This window comes from Cnephaeus nilssonii (genome assembly GCF_951640355.1).
Source record: "Cnephaeus nilssonii genome assembly, chromosome: 19".
NCBI lineage: Eukaryota > Metazoa > Chordata > Mammalia > Chiroptera > Vespertilionidae > Cnephaeus > Cnephaeus nilssonii.
Window position 1 is genome coordinate 36480916 of NC_137090.1, and position 18598 is coordinate 36499513.

General features: G+C 37.6%; 1 protein-coding gene across 3 annotated transcripts; it reads right to left on the reverse strand.

Moving 5' to 3' along the window:
• Positions 1-330: 330 nt before the first annotated feature.
• Positions 331-14375, reverse strand: SPATA22 (spermatogenesis associated 22; the record flags this gene model as incomplete). Of its 3 annotated transcripts, none has more annotated exons than XM_079797719.1 (8): positions 331-522; positions 3565-3662; positions 5558-5687; positions 8025-8367; positions 9745-9840; positions 9970-10030; positions 12229-12309; positions 14333-14375. In XM_079797719.1, 8 exons carry the CDS (start codon positions 14373-14375, stop codon positions 331-333), a joined length of 1044 nt encoding a protein of 347 aa, XP_079653845.1. The 3 variants fall into 3 exon arrangements, with proteins under 3 accessions (XP_079653845.1, XP_079653844.1, XP_079653846.1); XM_079797718.1 differs by having other exon boundaries at positions 12181-12309; XM_079797720.1 differs by lacking the exon at positions 12229-12309.
• Positions 14376-18598: the final 4223 nt, after the last annotated feature.

An 18598-nucleotide genomic window follows, 5' to 3' on the forward strand; every position in this document is an offset into this window, starting at 1 on the left:
GACTTTAGTGGGAATGTCTCTAAATTTCCCCATTAAGTTTGATGTTGGATTTGGGGCTAACTCAATGTATTATTATCTCATGTTAAATAAGTATCTATTTCCATTATATTGAACATTTTTATCTGAAATGGTTATTGAATTTTAGCAAATGTGCTCTTTTTATGAAAGACAGTAAAATTATTTTTCAAAAAATCTTTACACATTTGAAAGCATTTAAATATTTTAGTTCAACAACTGAAATACAGAAAAACAATAGCTATAAAACTGTGCAGATGCTAATTTAAACAATAATGAAAAGTGCTTTAAGTTATAGTATTTAAACTTCACTATTTAAATTTCATTCATTACATTGGTATAATATCTCATCTCAGTATCTACAATTTTGACAAATGCTTGAAAAGTTTTTTGTTCAGAAACAGATGCTGGTCTGACAGAAACACATTTGAAAATATTCTTTTTCTGGTCATAGTTTCCAACACACCTATGAACTCGGCCTCTAATCAGTCTTGGAAGTTCACGATCCTGTTTTTAAAAAAATAAATATCAATAGTCATCTATTCATCTAAATTTAAACTGTTTGAAACTATATGACCAACTAAATATGAAACACCCAAAATACTATAACTCTCTTACCTGATTTAGGGCCCCACTGCTGACAAAACCATGACAGTTGGGCATATATGAGTGCCCTGTCACAGAGGAAAGACCTTTACTTGGTCTTTGTAGGGCTTCTTACAAGCTAGCAAACTGCTACTCCTTAAAAGACTGACTAATTCTCAATGTAATGGCACATGAATTATTCACTTCTATAAGACTGCCAGAGTTCTACTTTCAGTTGATGGCAGAAAGGTAGTTCATACCAACTCTCCAACTAAGAACAACTAAGAACAACTGGATGAAATACTTAAAAATATCCTCGTAGATTTCAGAGAGATACTAAGACAATGAGGAATTACAGACTCTATCTGGGAAGAGAGGAGTCCAGAATGGGGCCTGATATTTGGGGATGCTTTCCCCTTGAGGTGTCTGTCAATCAATGCAGTGAGAGTCTAAGAAACTGAACAGAGCTTTTGACAGGCTCATAGGGCTAGAAGGAAAAATAATAGAATCAGAGGCTCGTAAGAAAAAGAGATTCTGGTAACCCCCCCCCCCCCCCCATCCCACCCCAGGCTTAGGATTGGGAACCAAAAGGGATATGCCTTAACGGGACTAACAAACCAGAAAAAGATCATCCAGCATCAAAGCCTCTTGATCATGAGTAAATTTAAACTATTCTGGGATTGCTTTCACTAAATTGTCATCAAAAGCATTAATTATAAGGAAAGATGTTGATTATTGCTAAAGGAGCCATATTAAAGTGAAGAATTTCTGTTCCTCAAAAGCCACCATTAAAAGTTAAAAAGCAAACCATGAAGTATGAGAAAATACTTGCAATATACATAATGGACAAAGAACTTGTACCAAGAATAGTATTTTTTTTAATCTCCTATAAATCAGTAACAAAAAGACAAATAACTCAATAGAAAAAAAGAACATGAGCCCTAGCTGATTTGGCTCAGTAAAGCATCAGCCTGCAGACCAAAGGGTCCCCGGGGTTTGATTCCAGACAAGAGCAGGCTCCTCCCTGGCCCGGGCCCTGGTCATGGCGCATGCAGGAGGCAGCCAATCGATGTGTTTCTCTCACACATTGATGTGTATCTGTCTTTCCCTCTCTCATCCACTCTCCCTAAATAACAATGGAAAAATATCCTCGGGTGAGGATTAACAACATCAACAACAAAAAGAAAGAAAGAAAAAAACATGAGGCCTGAAAGGCTTTACAAAAGAAGATATCTAAATGGCCAGTAAGTATATAAGATGGTCAACTTCACTAGTCACTGGGAACTGTAGAGAAATGCGATAGCACTAAACACTCACTAGAACAGCTAAAATAAAGAAGACTGGCATACTAAATGTTGAAAAGAATGAAAGAAATTACACTCACCTACACTGATTCTGAGTGTGTAAATTGGCACAACCCTTTGGAAAATTCTTTAGCAGTAACTACTGAATTAGACCACATACATGCACTATGATGCAGCAATTTTACTCCTAGGTATATATCCAACAGAAATGCATGCATATGCACAAGAGAATATACAAAAATGTTCATAGAGCATTACTCATAATAGCAAGAAATCTGGAAATAACCCAGATGCCCATCAATATTAGGATGGAAAACTAAACCGTGGTATATTCAGACAACAGAACATTGTACATGTAAATATAAATAAATGAACTATAACTACATACAAAAATAAAGATGAATCTTACATTGTGTTCAGTGAAAGAAATCAGACATAAAAGAAAACATACCATATGATACTATTTATATAAAGCTTTAAAAGAGGCAGAATTAATTTATGATATTAAAAGTTAGGAGACAGGAGGTAGTGAACAGGAGGAAGCACAAGGATGCATGGAGTAACCGCCATGTTCTATTTCTTAACCTGGTAATGTTCACTTTGTGATACATCACAGAATTGTACAGTTATGAGTTCTGCACGTTGTTGTATAAAGTTTTTTATTTTAAAAAGTCATAAGACTAGAGAATAATAAACACTCAAGATATTTCAGAAATTAATAACCTGACAACTACTTTTTCTTGATCGTCTATTAGGTGTCAGAAATGCTATACGCTCGTGTTATTATCTAATCTCCAAAACAACCTTTCAAAGTAAAAATTTGTCTCCTCATTTTACAGATAAAACAACTGGAGCTCAGAAAGTTTAAGTAGCTTACTCAAGGTCATAAAGCTAGTAAATGGTGAAATTAAAACTAGAATCCATGTCTGATTTCAGAATTACAGTCAATTTCAGAATTAATGCCAAACTCACAAAGTATGTAAGTCATATAAGGCCTCCAGACTTCCTTTGTCACCCCATTCTTCATCACCAAGCCTCTTCCTTATATCCCAGCCCACTCTTTGCCTTCCCCCAACCTCAGGACTACTACTACCCTTACCCCCATCGCTTACTAACTCTACACTCTGATAACTATAAACTACTTGCAGTTTCCTATATAATCCAGGCTCTCTCTTAGCTTCTTGTCTTTGAATATGCTGCTCTCTCAATTTAGCGTGATTTCCTTCCTACCTCTCCTCTTCCCCAAACACACATTGGTTATTTAGTCCTTAAATATCTAAAATAAGGTTACCACATTCTTCAAATCTTTTCCTGATCTTCCTATCCACTTTTATAGCACCCTGCACATACCTCTAGCATACCACTTATCATACCATAATGTAACATTTATATAACTGTCTTTTACTGAGATTATAATCTCTTTGAAAGAGCCATTTACCATTCATATTCCAATTCGTATCTGCTGCATCTAGTACAGGGCCAGGCACATAGTAGGCTCTCCATATTAGTTAAACAAATAATTTCAAAATCATAACTAAAACCAAACAAAATGTTGAAAGTACAACTAAAGTGTTAACATCATTTCTACTGCAATGGAATTACAGTCTACATTTGTATGTTTTGTTGGCATAGGCTTTGCAAAGAATACTCAAATACTCACTATTTCATAAAACACACAAGGCAGAGTATTTTTCCCATCTCTCATAAGAAAAGTCTTTGAATAATATGGTCCAGGTGTAACAGCTGAATCGAGAACACCTACATAACATTAAAGAAGGGTAAGGGGGAATCATTGATGGTAAAATGCAAATAAATTTAACAAAGAGAAGTTGATATTTAATTAACTATTCCCATACCAACTCTCTCATAGTTTTATTTATACAATAATAAAGAAGATATTTAAAGAGGAAAAGATATTTCTGAAACTGTTTTATTCTAAGGGAAAGAAAATTTCTGGCCTTCTCCAACTTAGGAACAGGTTATATGCCAAAGTTCACGCAACTGACAATAGCTGGCCATCTGAACCTTTTTCTTAGAATGTATTCTATAGAGTGTTTAAATCCCCAGATCAGTCTATTACATTATAATAATGAAATACACATATATAACTAATAAGCATCGTGGTTTAATGAAAAAAAAATAAATATTGAATTAGAATCAAAAGGCATGCATTTGAGTCCCAGTTCTTCAGCTTACTAAATTGAGCAAATTGTTTTAAACTCTTTCAAATTTGTCTCATCTATAAAATGCAAATAATAATTGTTTATCTCAAGAAAGTATCAAATGAGAGCATTAATTATTCCTTTAACAGCCACTTACTGAAAACTGATAGTGAACATTTGTTATTTTGAGGTCAGCCTCCATTTCCCCTATTAATACCTAGATTTTCCTTTGGAAAACCTCTCCTATGCCATTCTTAGCCATATAATTTGAATGGAATTTGGCCCCAACCCCAGATGCAGGAGTGAGTTGAGATGGACTTAAACCAATTAGTGTATCCCATTCCCCAGCTTCAGAGTACAGACAGGGTTTAGGAGGTGGACTTGATACCAGCCAGAAAATGATATGCAAGGGGTCACATGCCAGCTTCTGGAAAAGAGCAACCAAAAGAAATCATCGAAGAATATGACACTGTGGTATAAGGATGGGTGGTATAAACAACTTTGATAAGCATCTTAATGCCAAAAGGAAAGAGTCAGAAGCTGCTGAACAGGCCACAGTTGGAGCTCCAAGATAAAGACAATATTATGGCAGGACAGAAAATGGCTAAATCCAAAAACATAATACTGGCTGAAAATGCAAGCTGTGTATTTTAAAACACAAAAAGCAATTAAAAGTCCACATAAATTTATGAAATCAGATGTATATAGTAATATTATAAAAGCATGGACAGGAAAGATACCACAGTGATTATCTCTAGAGAAGAAGAAAAATGGATAGGAGTTTCAAATCTATAACATGGGAATAGATTTCCCGTGGGTATTCTCTATATTTTTCTGTATGTTTAGAATATTTCATAATTTAAATTAAATTTTTATTTTACTTAAACTATTGAAAGAAGTATGTTCTGAATCTCTACCTTTACTTGTTTATCTCTTCATTCTAGGTAAAATCAAATTCCAAAAACACTCTATAAAACTCTTCCCCTTTAAATATTAATTTAGAAAACATTAATTATAGGGTGTTCATATCAGTAAAGGGTTCTTTACAAATGTTCTTTCAGAGTATTTAAAATATTATTTAATTTATATACAAAATTACTACTGGATTTAGTCAAGTATAGTAGAAATAACACTAGATTGAGAATAAGGAACTTAGATTCTAAATCCATTTTTGCTGTTGACTAGCTTTGTGATTTCAGTCAAGTCTATTTTATTTGCCCCATTTCCTCACAAACTTCAAGGGTTGAATTAGATTACTTGTAATAATCTTTTCAGTTTTAACATTATGAATCAGAAGAATACTACATAAATAACCAAATACATCTAAAGTCACAAATCAATGACAGACCCAGGAACTGAAAAAAATCCTAATTAACTAAAATCTCCTTTTGCAAAATGTTTTTTTCTTTAAGATCTCCTATGTATTCCTATTGACATTGAACACTATTATCTAATAGTATTACTTAAATATTTTTGAAGTTTTATACCTACCCAATATTTCAAAAAGAAGTACAGTTTTGGGGGCATGTTCACTCCAGTACTTCATGCTTTCAATAACTGCTGATATAATTCTTAAAGAATTATCTTTTTCCTTAAGTTTTAACTGATACAATGAGGCATCCTTTTGAAAACATAAAATTATATCATTAGAAAAACATTTCATATTTTCCATCATACTCTTTCACTTTCTTTGTAAGGATTCTAGATATTTATAATAGGCACATGTGTAAAATATGTAAAAGAACTATTGAAAATTTTAATAGTTACTCCCATAAGTTAAAGGCATCATTAGCACTGTATAGGAGGAGAAACTAGGATACACTTGGAGACAATTAAGAAGAGATTTATATGGGCATCCATTGATTCATTCGTTGAATATTTTTTTAAATATTGTGTACCAAACGTGTGATAAATATAGGTGAAAACAACACAATTCTTTTCCTTAATGTTCTCATACTCTAGGAGGGGAATCATTCATTCATTCGCTCACTCAAAAAGTACATATTGGTACTACTCTGTGCCAAACATAGCTAGTGAAGAAACAACAGTGAACAAAACAGACAATATATACCCTCATAGATTTTGACATCCAGGGGGAAATTCAGAAAATAAACAATAAATATATAATAGAATTTCAGGAATTGATATATCTTTACATTTGAAAAACAGGATAAAAGACTAAAAAGAGACAGATAATTATTTTAAATAGGTTGTTGAGTGAGGACTGTGGGAATAGAAAGTGTAAAGGACCTGAGATGGAATGTGTTTGACATTTTAAAGATCAACTAAGAATACAATGTGTTAAGATACTAATTTTCAGGGGGTGGTGGTGGCACTTCCCTTTGTGAGGGCAAGGCATATCTAAGAACATTTGAAGGGACATTGTTTTCCAACTATAATTACTTTTCCTCCCTCTCCCCCTCTTAACTAAGGTATGAATGTCTCCTATAGAGGAGTACTGCCATAATGAGCCACTTTTATTAAGGTCACTATGTCGTATCATTCTTATGCACAAGGAAACCTAAGGTTGAAAACCACTATGAAACATGCTATTTTAGTCAGATTTCCAAGAGGAAAAAAGAATTTACCTTAGATGGCTTACTGAAAAGACTGCTCACAGACATGTGGGCAAAACAAACCTAAGGCACTTAAGAACTCAAAAACTAACAATACAAAACTTCTACCACTCCTAGGCTAAAAGAACAAGGGGAGGAAATAAAATTACCAAACCTGTGAAAGTTAGACTCATGAAGGGGCTATATGATGCAGGGACACAGCTACTACCTGTGACACTACATTTAAGCAGGGAGGGCATAGAAAAACCCAACCTCTCACCTCACCCTTTGATGTCCTGCCAGTGACTCCCACTGGCTGATCCCTAACAGAAGTCAGCTAAGGGATCCTAGGATGATGCACTATGTAGTACAATTCAGCCTTCCAGAGCACAGAGAAGGACAGAGGGTAAACAATCCATTGGGCCAGGGGGCAAGGGAGGAAAGATAGCAAACCAGCTACTAGTATAGACATTTGCAAAGAACAATAACAGTAAAGAATAGAAACAGGAAGTAAGGCTGAAGGAAGTACAGATATAGGAAGAACATAAGCCAAAGCAGAGTTGTATTATCGTGTATATCATGTTTAAAGAATTGTGAATATCTGAAAATGGCAAGTGCACTGGAGAATTAGTGAATATGAAACATGAGGTTAGAGGTCAAATAAAACCAGATTATAGAGCGAAGGTCAGCAAACTATAGCTTGTAGTCCATATATAACCTGCTGTGTTTTCGTAAATTTTTATTGGAACATGCCACACTCATCCATTTATGTATTGTCAATGGCTGCTTTTAAGCTACAATGGCAGAGTTGAGTGGTACAGCTGAGTAGTTGCAAGAGAGACCATATGGCCCATAAACCAACAATATTTACCCTCTGGCCCTTTACAGAAAAAGTTTGCTAACCCTTGTTACTTCGAGGAGAGCTTGGAGAACTTTTGCAAGCAATGGATAAACTGGCATTATCTCAATTATTAGTACACAGTGAAATTCAGAACCCAGTAGGAAACTCTAAAGCAGCAATGAAAAGGAGCAGCCATTCACAACCTCTACGGAAATATTTTAGAAACTAAGATTCATTCACTCCAGGGGTCCTCAAACTTTTTAAACAGGGGGCCAGTTCACTGTCCCTCAGACCGTTGGAGGGCCGGACTATAGTTTAAAAAAACTATTAACAAATTCCTATGCACACTGCACATATCTTATTTTGAAGTAAAAAAACAAAACAGCAAAAACACCCGCATGTGGCCCGAGGGCTGTAGTTTGAGAACACCTGATTCACTCCAATTGACCTGCATGCCATGAGGATTTCAAATGTTCTTATCTCTATAATTTCTAAATACTTATTTATCTCATTTTTTACATGTAAATACAAAAATGTAAATAACTCATATTTAAAAGTTTACCTTGACAGCGTTTTCTTCTGGAATATCACCTAACATTTTTTTCTTGAATTGATTTTGTTGGATATTGGGCTTAAATGCCTGTAATGTACTGTTTCTTTCTAGACCTCTCATTGTGGAGCCAGGTATTTTTGAAGAATGTGTTTGTCTGAGTACTTCACAATCTCTTTGGTGAGATAAGTTAGGAAGTTGAGATACTTTTAACTGTTTCTGTTGTTGCACTCCCAAATTCATTGGAGAAGAATTTATTCCATCATTTGCCGCTAGGTTTGTTCTTTTGCATTGAGGTCTAAAATCACTTCTATCCCAAGTTTTGAAGCTGGTATTTTTGTTGCCATCTCTGTAGCTGTAATAGTTTTTTTTTACATTAGTATTAGTTGTTGTTTCCATTTACATTTTCTTAATTTAAAAATTAATAATTATTATTTCTGAACTAGAGGCCCCATGCACGGATTTGTGCACCAGTGGGGTCCCTCAGGCCGGCCGGCTAGGGAGAGACTGCAGGAGGTTGGCCAGCCAGGGAGAGACCACAGGAGGGCTCCAGGGCGTGTCTGGCCCATCTCGCCCAGTCCCGATCAGCCAAACCCCAGCAGCAAGCTAACCTACCAGTCGGAGTGTCTGCCCCCTGGTGGTCATTGCGCATCATAGCAACTGGTCAAATGATCGAACGAATAGTTGGACACTTAGCATATTAGGCTTTTATTATATAGGATTGGGTGACTGTCCAGATTACAATTTGTTACCTAATTCTCTGTCTAATGCCTATCACAATATACTTTCTCTTAGCACCTGCAGCTGAAACTATGCCTCCAAAAACCATCTCAAAACCATTAATAGGCCTAGTTTCAAGCCCTAGTCCTGAAGAAAATAACTGAATGGTCCTGAGGAAATTAGCATGATAATAAAATCAAAACTCATTATTTAAAAGTGAAAATATTATTTTGATGTATTTATTAACAACTTTATTAAGTTTCCCCTTTTAAAAATATTATATATTTAATAAAAGTCAGGGTAATGTTAACTTCATAAGGTTGTTGTCAGAATTAAAATAGCATATCGAAGCACTAAACAATTACTAATATATATGTTTGATGCTCTTTTTCTAATACTTTGTTCCCCAAATTATTTCCTCCAGCAGTTGCCACTTAGCCAAGAATGCTAAAATCCAACCTAAAAAGTAATCCATGTCCCTTTTTCTATTCATTTTTTCACAATATTTAGGTATTGAACTTAATCCTTATGGCAATGACCATCTTCCTTGATGTCCTCATTTCTTGAGCTCTACCACTGCAGATGCATATGAATTTCAGTCTCCATCTTTCTTTTTTATTACATTCTATTTACCTTACTAGGTAGGATAAGATTGGGCATTCTATTTGGTTCTCAATTTCTAAATATATCCATTATTAAGACACAGTTATTTCTGACTTTTTGCCTATTTTCAATTAGATCACTAATAATCCATAGAAAAATCCTAAATTCATAGTGATAAATATTGGCAGAAATTTCATTACAACGTGAAGAAATCTTTGGAAATATAATCACTGCCAAATTTACCTAAAATCTTTTTAACTTCTTGTATAAAATGTAGCTAATATTGCTATAATTGTTGTTAAGCATAGAAATTTCCTAAATGTAATTCTGTCTAAGAAAGGAGGAAAAGATAAAGAAGAGAGGGCGAGGAGAAGGAATAGAAAAAGAAAGAAATCTTAAGTAGACTCACCTCCAACCACTCTTGCTCCTATCAGTGTTTGGTTGAATAGACTTAGACACAGAATCTTGACTTCTCAAAGGATGAGAAACTGAATGTGGTATTTGCCTTTCGAGGAAACGTATATTATTAAATATTAATAGTTTGTTTCCAAATTTAAAAATGTAAAATATACATAGAAAAATAACATCAGTCAGTAACAGACATACATTCATTGATGTATATGTTTCCACATACCCTGTGTTGATTGTTTTCGTTAAAGGAGGCAACTCTGGATTCATTGCTTCCCAGGCCCAATCTCAAAAGATATAACAGAGAGACAAGTAAAATAGATAGGATTTTTAAAAAAATAATTCATACTTATTTGACGGTTGAAAGCTTGAAGAAAAGAACTTAAAGATATGGACTTGTTCTTCAACAGCACTTTGTTGAGGAATCTCTCACAGCCTGCCTTATTAATTTTTATAGATGTCTTTCTCCCCCACTGTGTTTTATGCAAAAGCAATAGGTTTATCTGTATCTTTTCTGCAATCAATCCCAGTATAGTACCTTGTACTGTGTAACATGAATTCAATGTAATCAGTGTTTCTTAAACTTTTTTATTCCAACCCACAGCAAAAAATACATCATAACTCAGAACATATGTATGTGTGGTGTGCATGTGTGGATGGGGGGGAGAAAGAACATAAAATTTCACCAATTCTTATTCTTACTATGTGTGATACACTCTGGTATTTCCTATTCTACTCTCTTCTATTTCTTTTTCTTTTTTAAGGTTGATTGTTTCCCAAACAATCTTTCAAAATGTCAAAAACACTGATCTAGTCTTCTCTCTTACCTAATATAAGAATCTTATATCTCTGACAGTTATTCTGGTCAGAGCCTCTAGAGTTCAGTATTTTAGGAGGATACAAATTTCTCTATGGAGCAGCTCTAATTGTTGTTAATATAAGGACAATATTATGCTACTTATAAAAATATTTTAACTGGTGGATAATTTTTTATTTTTGTTAATCCTCACCAGAGAATATTTTTCCATTAATTTTTAGAGAGAATGGAAGGGAGGGGGAGAGACAGAAGTATCGACATGAGAGAGAGACATCTATTGGTTGCCTCCCACACACACCCTTATTGGGGCTGGGGATCGAGCCTGCAACCAAGGTACATGCCTTTGACCAGGAATCAAACCAGAGATCCTTCAGTCTACAGGCCAATGCTCTATCTGAAGAGCCAAACCAGCTAGGTTAGAATTTTTTAAATGGCAGAGAATAACCAGACAAATGTCCATTTATGCATATTCATGTGAATATTTTATCCATAAAAATTGGAAAATATGAAATTCTTACTTCAAATCCCTCAAATGTTGAATAATATAAATTTAGAAGTAGATTAAGGTCTATGGTTGAACACTGGATAAAATTAACAATACAAGTATTGAGAAAGAGAGAGACTGATGGATTGATCTTAAAATTCTAGTTGCATAAGAGTCTATTATTTTTTAAGAAAAATGTAAACGTATATAACCAGCATGCACCAAGTATATTTCAGAATGTCTTTCTGTCCATGCCTTCTTTCTGAAGATAAGTAAAAAGTCAGTAAAGTTTAAGACCTCCCAGGGTCTAGAATTTGAATCAAGAGATACAGAAGGAGATCAACATGGGCTCTGAGAACTAGACTTAAAAGGTTATGTTAATTCTCAGCAAGGGCAATTTAGTTAATGTTGAAACTATAAGGAAGCCAACAAAATAAAGATAAGATAAAATAAAGATAAAAATGCTATAAGAGAAAAAAAGACTGAGGCTAAACACTAGAAATTCCTGGGCTTCTACCCTTCCTAAGGTCTATTTTTTCCAATTCTTCCTGTGTTCCCATGCACATTTTATTCTTGAGGCAACTTGAGTTTCTTCATTCGTTAGCACCAAATATCTAAACCACAATATCCATATGTATCATGAAAAAGAAAAGAAAATTATTTACAATATAGGTTACCATTTCATTAAAACAAAGACTCCAGATCTAAGATACTCCATTTAAAATTCTAAGCCACCCTTATAGACAAGGAAACTCAGACTACCGTACTGGAATGTTCAGAAAGAGCCAAGTAATCCCTATATTTGGATAATGGAAAGAAGGAAAACATAAAATAGAAATGGTAATTTTCTATAATCCTAGTTCTTATTTTCTAAAAGTTTGCAACTAGCCCTAACTGGTTTGGCTCAGTGGATAGAGCGTCAGCCTGCGGACTGAAGGGTCACAGGTTCAATTCCAGTCAGGGGCATGTACCTTGGTTGCGGGCACATCCCCAGTGGGGGTGGGGGGTGCAGGAGGCAACTGATCAATGTTTCTCTCTCATCGATGTTTCTAACTCTCTATCCCTCTCCCTTCCTCTCTGTAAAAAAATCAATAAAAATATATTATAAAATAAAAGTTTGCATCTTATTTTCTTACCTGTTGGTAGAGGAGGGAAATCATAACTGTCAGAAGTAGTACTGATACCTGGATCATTTTTAAGTGGATTGGAAGTTAATGGCTGTCTAGTCCTCTTTTTCTGATTGAACAAAGGTACAGGCAAACAGCCTAAATTGAATGTTCCAATAAATTAGTATATAATAGGAAAATAGATCTAGTTATAGAATACTTTGTCTACTTCTATGTTAATTGTATATTTATTATAAACATATTTTATACCTTTGATTGATTCTTATATTCTTTTTAAGATCCTAAATAGTCTCATTTGTTTCTCTAAAATCTCCATTTTTTTAAATTTTATTTTCAATTACAGCTTACATTCAACTCTATTAGCTTCAGGTGTCAGTGTGCAGCATAGTAGTTAGACAATCACATATTTTATCCAGTAATCCTCCTGATATTTCAAGTACCCAGCTGGCACAATACATAGTAATTAAAATACTATTGACTATATCCCCTATACTGTACTTTACATCCCTGTGACTGTTTTGTAACTACCAATTGGTACTTCTTAATCCCTTCACCTTTTTACCTGGTTCCCCAAACTCCCTTTCCTCTGGCAACCATCAGTCTGTTCTCTGAATCAATGAGTCTCCTTCTATTTTTTAAAAATTCCTTTCTTGTTCTAGGTTAACACTGCCTTATTTCCTCTTGTTTGGAAGTAATTCCCATCTCCTCCCTCACCCTCCCACCCCCCCAACCCTTTCCAAATGTACTTTTTGTTTTCCTTATTTCCCACCTATGCTTGCCTATTACCATATCAACTAGAAGGGACCTTTCAAGTACAAAAGGGGTAAGGGAGAACCAGACACTAACCCATGTTTTCAAAAACCCTAACCACTCTTTGGACTATGGTAGCATACCCTTTAGCACCATGGTTCTCAAACTTTAGTTTGACTAAGATTTCGCTGGAATTGTGCTTAACATGCCAGTTCCTAGACCCTACTCTCATAGATTTTATTTCAATATATTTAGTTTGGAAGCCAAAACTCTGAAATTTTAACAAGCACTCCAGGTATCTGTAATGGATATTTTCTGTGGATTATTTTGACAATGCCTTAGACTCTAAGGCTTAGAGTGATAATATCCAATCCAAATGAGAACAAACACTACCCCCATACCCTCCAGATAAAAGACCTGGGATCTCGGTCAAGCCAAAAGTCAGAATATATAAACAGTAAAACTAGAAGAGATCTCAGAGGAAAATGGGTCCTAAAAGTTTGCACACTACCACAGGGGGAGAACCTAGATACAACCCAAGCTTCCTCAATCTCAATTTACATATCTTGTCGCTGTACCGTACTCTAGCTGGTCCATAAAAACTTATACTACAGGAGAATACAGACTCTGTGATAACTCATGAAATGATATGGGCTCTGGCATCAGACTTCCTGGGTTTGGATACAAGTTCAAAGTAGGATTGAATTACATACAACTTCAAAGTATAAACTTGGGCAATTTTCTTAAACTTATTATGCCAATAGGACATACTGAGAGGCGGGATGATACAATGATTAAGAGTATGAATTTTAGAGCCGGAATTCAAGGTTCAAAACCTGGTTCTGCCACTTCTAAGTCACTTTTTAACAACCTCTTTGTGCCTTAGTTTCTCATCTGGAAAACAAGGATGATAATGCCCATCTCAAATGATTGGTATAAGGATTAAATATTTTACTACATATAACTAAATGTCTAGAAATACAGTACATTCACAATAAATAATAGTTATTGTTATCTTCATTGTCCATTATCATCATTTCCCTGATTTTCTTCATTCTTATCCTCTAACTAATAAATCGGGAAGCAGAAATGGTAAGAAAAGCTTTTAGGGAGACAACAGTGCTTCTGTAAATACTTTAAATAAGTCATAAATACAAATAAAAACAGAACTCAAGCATGTAGGGTTTGTAGGAAGACCACTCATAAATCCAGGGAAGTATGATTTTACTACCACTTCTGCTACTAAATGTTTTGCCTTAAATTATTTTATTTCCTTGGACCTAAATAGTAAAGAGGCTAGACTACAAGTTCATTTTTTTAAATACTTCCAAAGTGCTCCATCTATAAATTACACAAGCTTTACATGGTATATACAAAACATAGAAAATTTTAAAATAAAAGTTGTTCATACCTGCCGTACTTCGGGTTGAATTTTCATTTAGGTTTCTCTTCATTTCCATCAATATCAAAGTCTATACCTTTTTCTTTAGCACATGAAGGTATTGGACTAAACCTTCAAAGAGATTTATAACTCATACCGTATCAACAACAAAATCAAATTCTTAGCCTAATAATTACTGAAACTGAGGTTTAAAACTATAGTTTCAAACCTGATCATGTTAACGCTTTATGGAGTCTTTCATTTCTGACTAAGAATTAACAACATAAACCGTTTTCTCAACTCTGTTCTAAATAAGCTAGGAGTAGGGTGATTATAACCTTGCTTCCTAAATGTAGCAATTTCACACAGTCTATGTAATTTATTTTAGAACTAATGACCCACAATGAGAATAATTCTGAACCAGGTCTGATAGAGCAAAATGGACAATAACACTGGCCAACTCTATGCTTGTAAGGCCACGGAGGGAGCATCTGCCACTGACCCCGCCGTGGGAGAACACGGGGTCTCAGCACAGCACGGCGGGTCACCTGCTCTGGCCCGGAGTCTGAGATCTCTGGATTATGTAGTAATTTCAAAGACTGTGGCCTCACTTAATACCCAGAGTAACTGAAATGATGTTTCCAGAATTTCAACAAGACAAACACGTGTTTCTGCTTTTTTCTTTTACAACAGAATTTCCGCTATAATTTTTTCCATATTTAGCCTCCTAACATAGTTCAACCCCAACGGAATTCAACAAGCTCTTGCCTATCATGTGGAAAGGCAGGATACCAACTTTCATTACCCAGGGAGGCAGACAGGCATGAACACAACTAAGTTAATTGCAACTCGTACGGAGGTAAATGTTAATTTCCAAACACAGACATCAAACTTGGGAACCGTCAGGGCAGGGACTGCCTCGGCTTTGTTTCCTAACTTGGGCGTGAAGCCGGATCTAGCAGGCCCTTTAGGAAACATTCCTGATGCCATTCTAGGAACCACATTGGCGGTTATGAGACTTTTTCTCAGCCCAGAAATACCAACGCAACTCACACCCGAACCCAGAGGGTGGTGGCACAAGGGCTGTCACGTTTGCGAGTTTCACGCAAACAACATGAAAGCGCAACACCCGCCCCCTGGACCATGGACCCTGGGCCTGGCTCTGAGTTGCCCCACCCCAGCTTCCAACGGGCGTTCCTGTGGCTGACGACGACGACGAGGATAAGCAAAAAGTTTGCTCAATCTACAAACCGGAGCGCGCGCCCACACACACAGCACCCCCAAAGCACACTGCCTCAGGGGGAGGCCCGGAGGCCTATTTTGACCCCTCGTGGGAGAGGGGTTCCAGTCAGGACTCATGCTCTCTTCCAACACCCTCTCCTCACCCAGGAATTGGGGGAGTTTGGTAACTAGCGACAATACAGTCTTTCCCTTCTTGGCTCTCCCACCAACACCATACCCAACTTTCACCCGCAGGTTTCGCCGCCTCGCCGCCTCGCCGCCTCGGTCAACGGTCGCTCAGTCAACGGTCGCGGCGACTGCCCAGTCCGCTACCGCAGACCTCCTAAAAAGCGCGGGAAGTCAAGCCCTGCGCAGGCGTGCCTGGAACCTGCGCAGGCGCACCTCAGACCCCGCTGCCAGGAGTGCCTCAAATCTGCGCAGGCGCACCTCAGACCGCGCTGCCCTCCCATCCGCCCCCCTCCCGCCACCCCCGCGTGCGCGCAGGCGCAGAGGCCACCACCTTGGGGGCGCGCACAATGGCGCGGGGCCTTCTGCTGAAGAGGACAAATAATCCCCTCTCCCAGGAACCATGACGTTGACACGCCTCCCCTTGTGTCCTCACACTGTCATGTACGAGGTGCAGGGATGGCGCTACCTCTTTAGAGTCCTGCCCGGAGAAGAGGGGTTCGGTTCTAGTCACCGGTGAGACGATGGCCGATCTGCCCAGCCGGTTTCTGCCCCAGATTTGTCAGAATAGTGTGCGCGAGGCCTGGTCGCCCTCCCCCCTGCCCACCCCCGGGGGTCATTTATTAGGTTCTGGACGTCAGTCTGTAAGATGCTGGTGGCAACCGCGTGTGCCTAGAAGAGAATGACTCGAAGGTCGCAGGCCTCAGGAACCAGTCGCAGGGTCTTGCTTGGCCCGGCTGAGTGTCTCGGTCACAGCAGGCAGCAGGGGACTGGCCGCCAGGAGGCTCGGCTGGTGCGGGAGCTGAGGCCTGGGTTTAGGTGACAGCCCTGGGCAGGGCCAGGGCTGCAGGAGCTCGGAGAGGGGAGCACGCGTGCCTCGCACACCTGGGCCGGGGAAGGGACGGAATGGCGCAGTGACCCTTAACGCTGACCCTCCACTCCAGGTGGCTGCTTCCTGGACCTTTGACCTCGAGCAAGATATTTACCCCTCCAGACCTGCATTTCCCCCCTTGGTGAACCAGCAATACAATATTTACTTAATTGCCCTCCAAGTATTAAACGAGAAAATGAACAGTCCTGGCACACAGTAAATGCTCTATAAATGTTAGCCCTAACTGAATAACAAGCTGCCACTTACTGAGTACTTATTATAGGCCAGGGCTAGTCATTCTGTTCTGTCTGGGTTCAAAGACCATGTTTTGTTGTTACCATGCGTTCCAACCATTGGAAGTCTGGAATGGGTGACAGGAAGAGGTGTAGGGTGCACAGAGATGGAGGGAAGGTGCTTAGTAAAAGCCTAGGACTACGACACTATGAGACTAATAGTGGTTTCTTTGAAGATGAGGTCCAACAAAGGAGAATGTGAGAAGACAGGATTAGAGGTAGACTGAGACCAGCTAATATGGAACCTTGAATGCTAAACATTCAGAATAAGTCTGAAGAAATAGTCTTCATTTAATCTGGGGAAAAAAGATTTTAAACAAAATGTCTGAAAAGACTTGTTATTCATCATGGTTCCAGAGAGGAGACTTTAAAAAAAAATAAATGAGTAGGAAGCCAATTTTAACCTGATACATACATATAGACATAATATATACATATACACACAACACCCACCTATCCCCCGCAAAATAGAGATCTCATTAAAAAGAAAACTATAGCCCTGACCAGTGTGGCACAGGCGGTTGAGCATCATCCCATGCACCAAGAGGTCGCCAGTTCAATTCCCGGCCAGGGCATATGCCTGGATTTCAGGCTTAATCCCCAGTGGGGGGCATACGGGAGGCAGCCAATGGATGTTTTTCTCTCTCTCATCCATGTTTCTCTCTCCCTCTCCCTTCCTCTCTCTCTCTAAAATCATTTTTTAAAACATTTTAAAAAAGAAAACTATAAACCCACTATGAACAACATCCTGTACTATATCTGTAAGGAATTACACACATTAGCAATGTGGAATCTTTGATAGCAGCTTACAAACTTACCTATCTTTTCCCTATCTTGTCCTGGTTATCATTTATTTACACCTAGAAAGTTGTTCAGGATGGTGACAGCAATATGGCCCTAGAGGAAGAAGAAAATTAAAGTAGAATAGTTTGGTTACATGACTGCTGGACTTCCACATTATATATGAGACACCTTACATAGAATATTGGAGAAAAGATCCTCTTTATCTCTCAATCATACTATTTTGAAAACAATCCCACCTGAAATTTGACTCCCACAAAATTTCCGGCATTGATCTATTGGACAGCCACGACTATAAAAAGTTTACTCTCCCTTTGCTTTAAACTACATTATTTTACCAATAAATCAGACACCACCACCACCCCCACACACAAAACAATTGTAGTGCTGGAAGTTACTAGGCTTATTCTTTTAAGTACTTCAAACATTAAATATTCAACCTAATAGTTAGATTGTGACAACTAGAAAGGGTTCCACTTTGTATACTATTAGTTCTCTGAACTTTCAAAAAACTAGACTTATTTTTAATCCTCACCAGAGGATATTTTTTCACTGATTTTTAGAGAAAGTGAAAGGAAGAGGGAAATACAGAGAGAGAAAAACATTGATATGAGAGAGAGACATCGACTGATTGCCATCTGCACGTGCCCTGACCAGGGCTGGGAATCAAGCCTGCAACCGAGTACATGCCCTTGACCGGAATCGAACCCGGGACCCTTCAGCCTGTGGCCTGACACTCTATACATTGAGCCAAACTGGCTAGGGCTAGACTAATTTTTTTTTTTAATGTGGTTTTTGTGGGGCTCTAAAATTTAGTGTGCTTTGGGAAACAGGGAGTTAAAAGCTTTCGGAAGTTAACTGGGTATAAGAGTATGAAAAGCCGCTTGCTCTAGCTCTAAGGAAATGCTCTCCTTTTCTCTAATA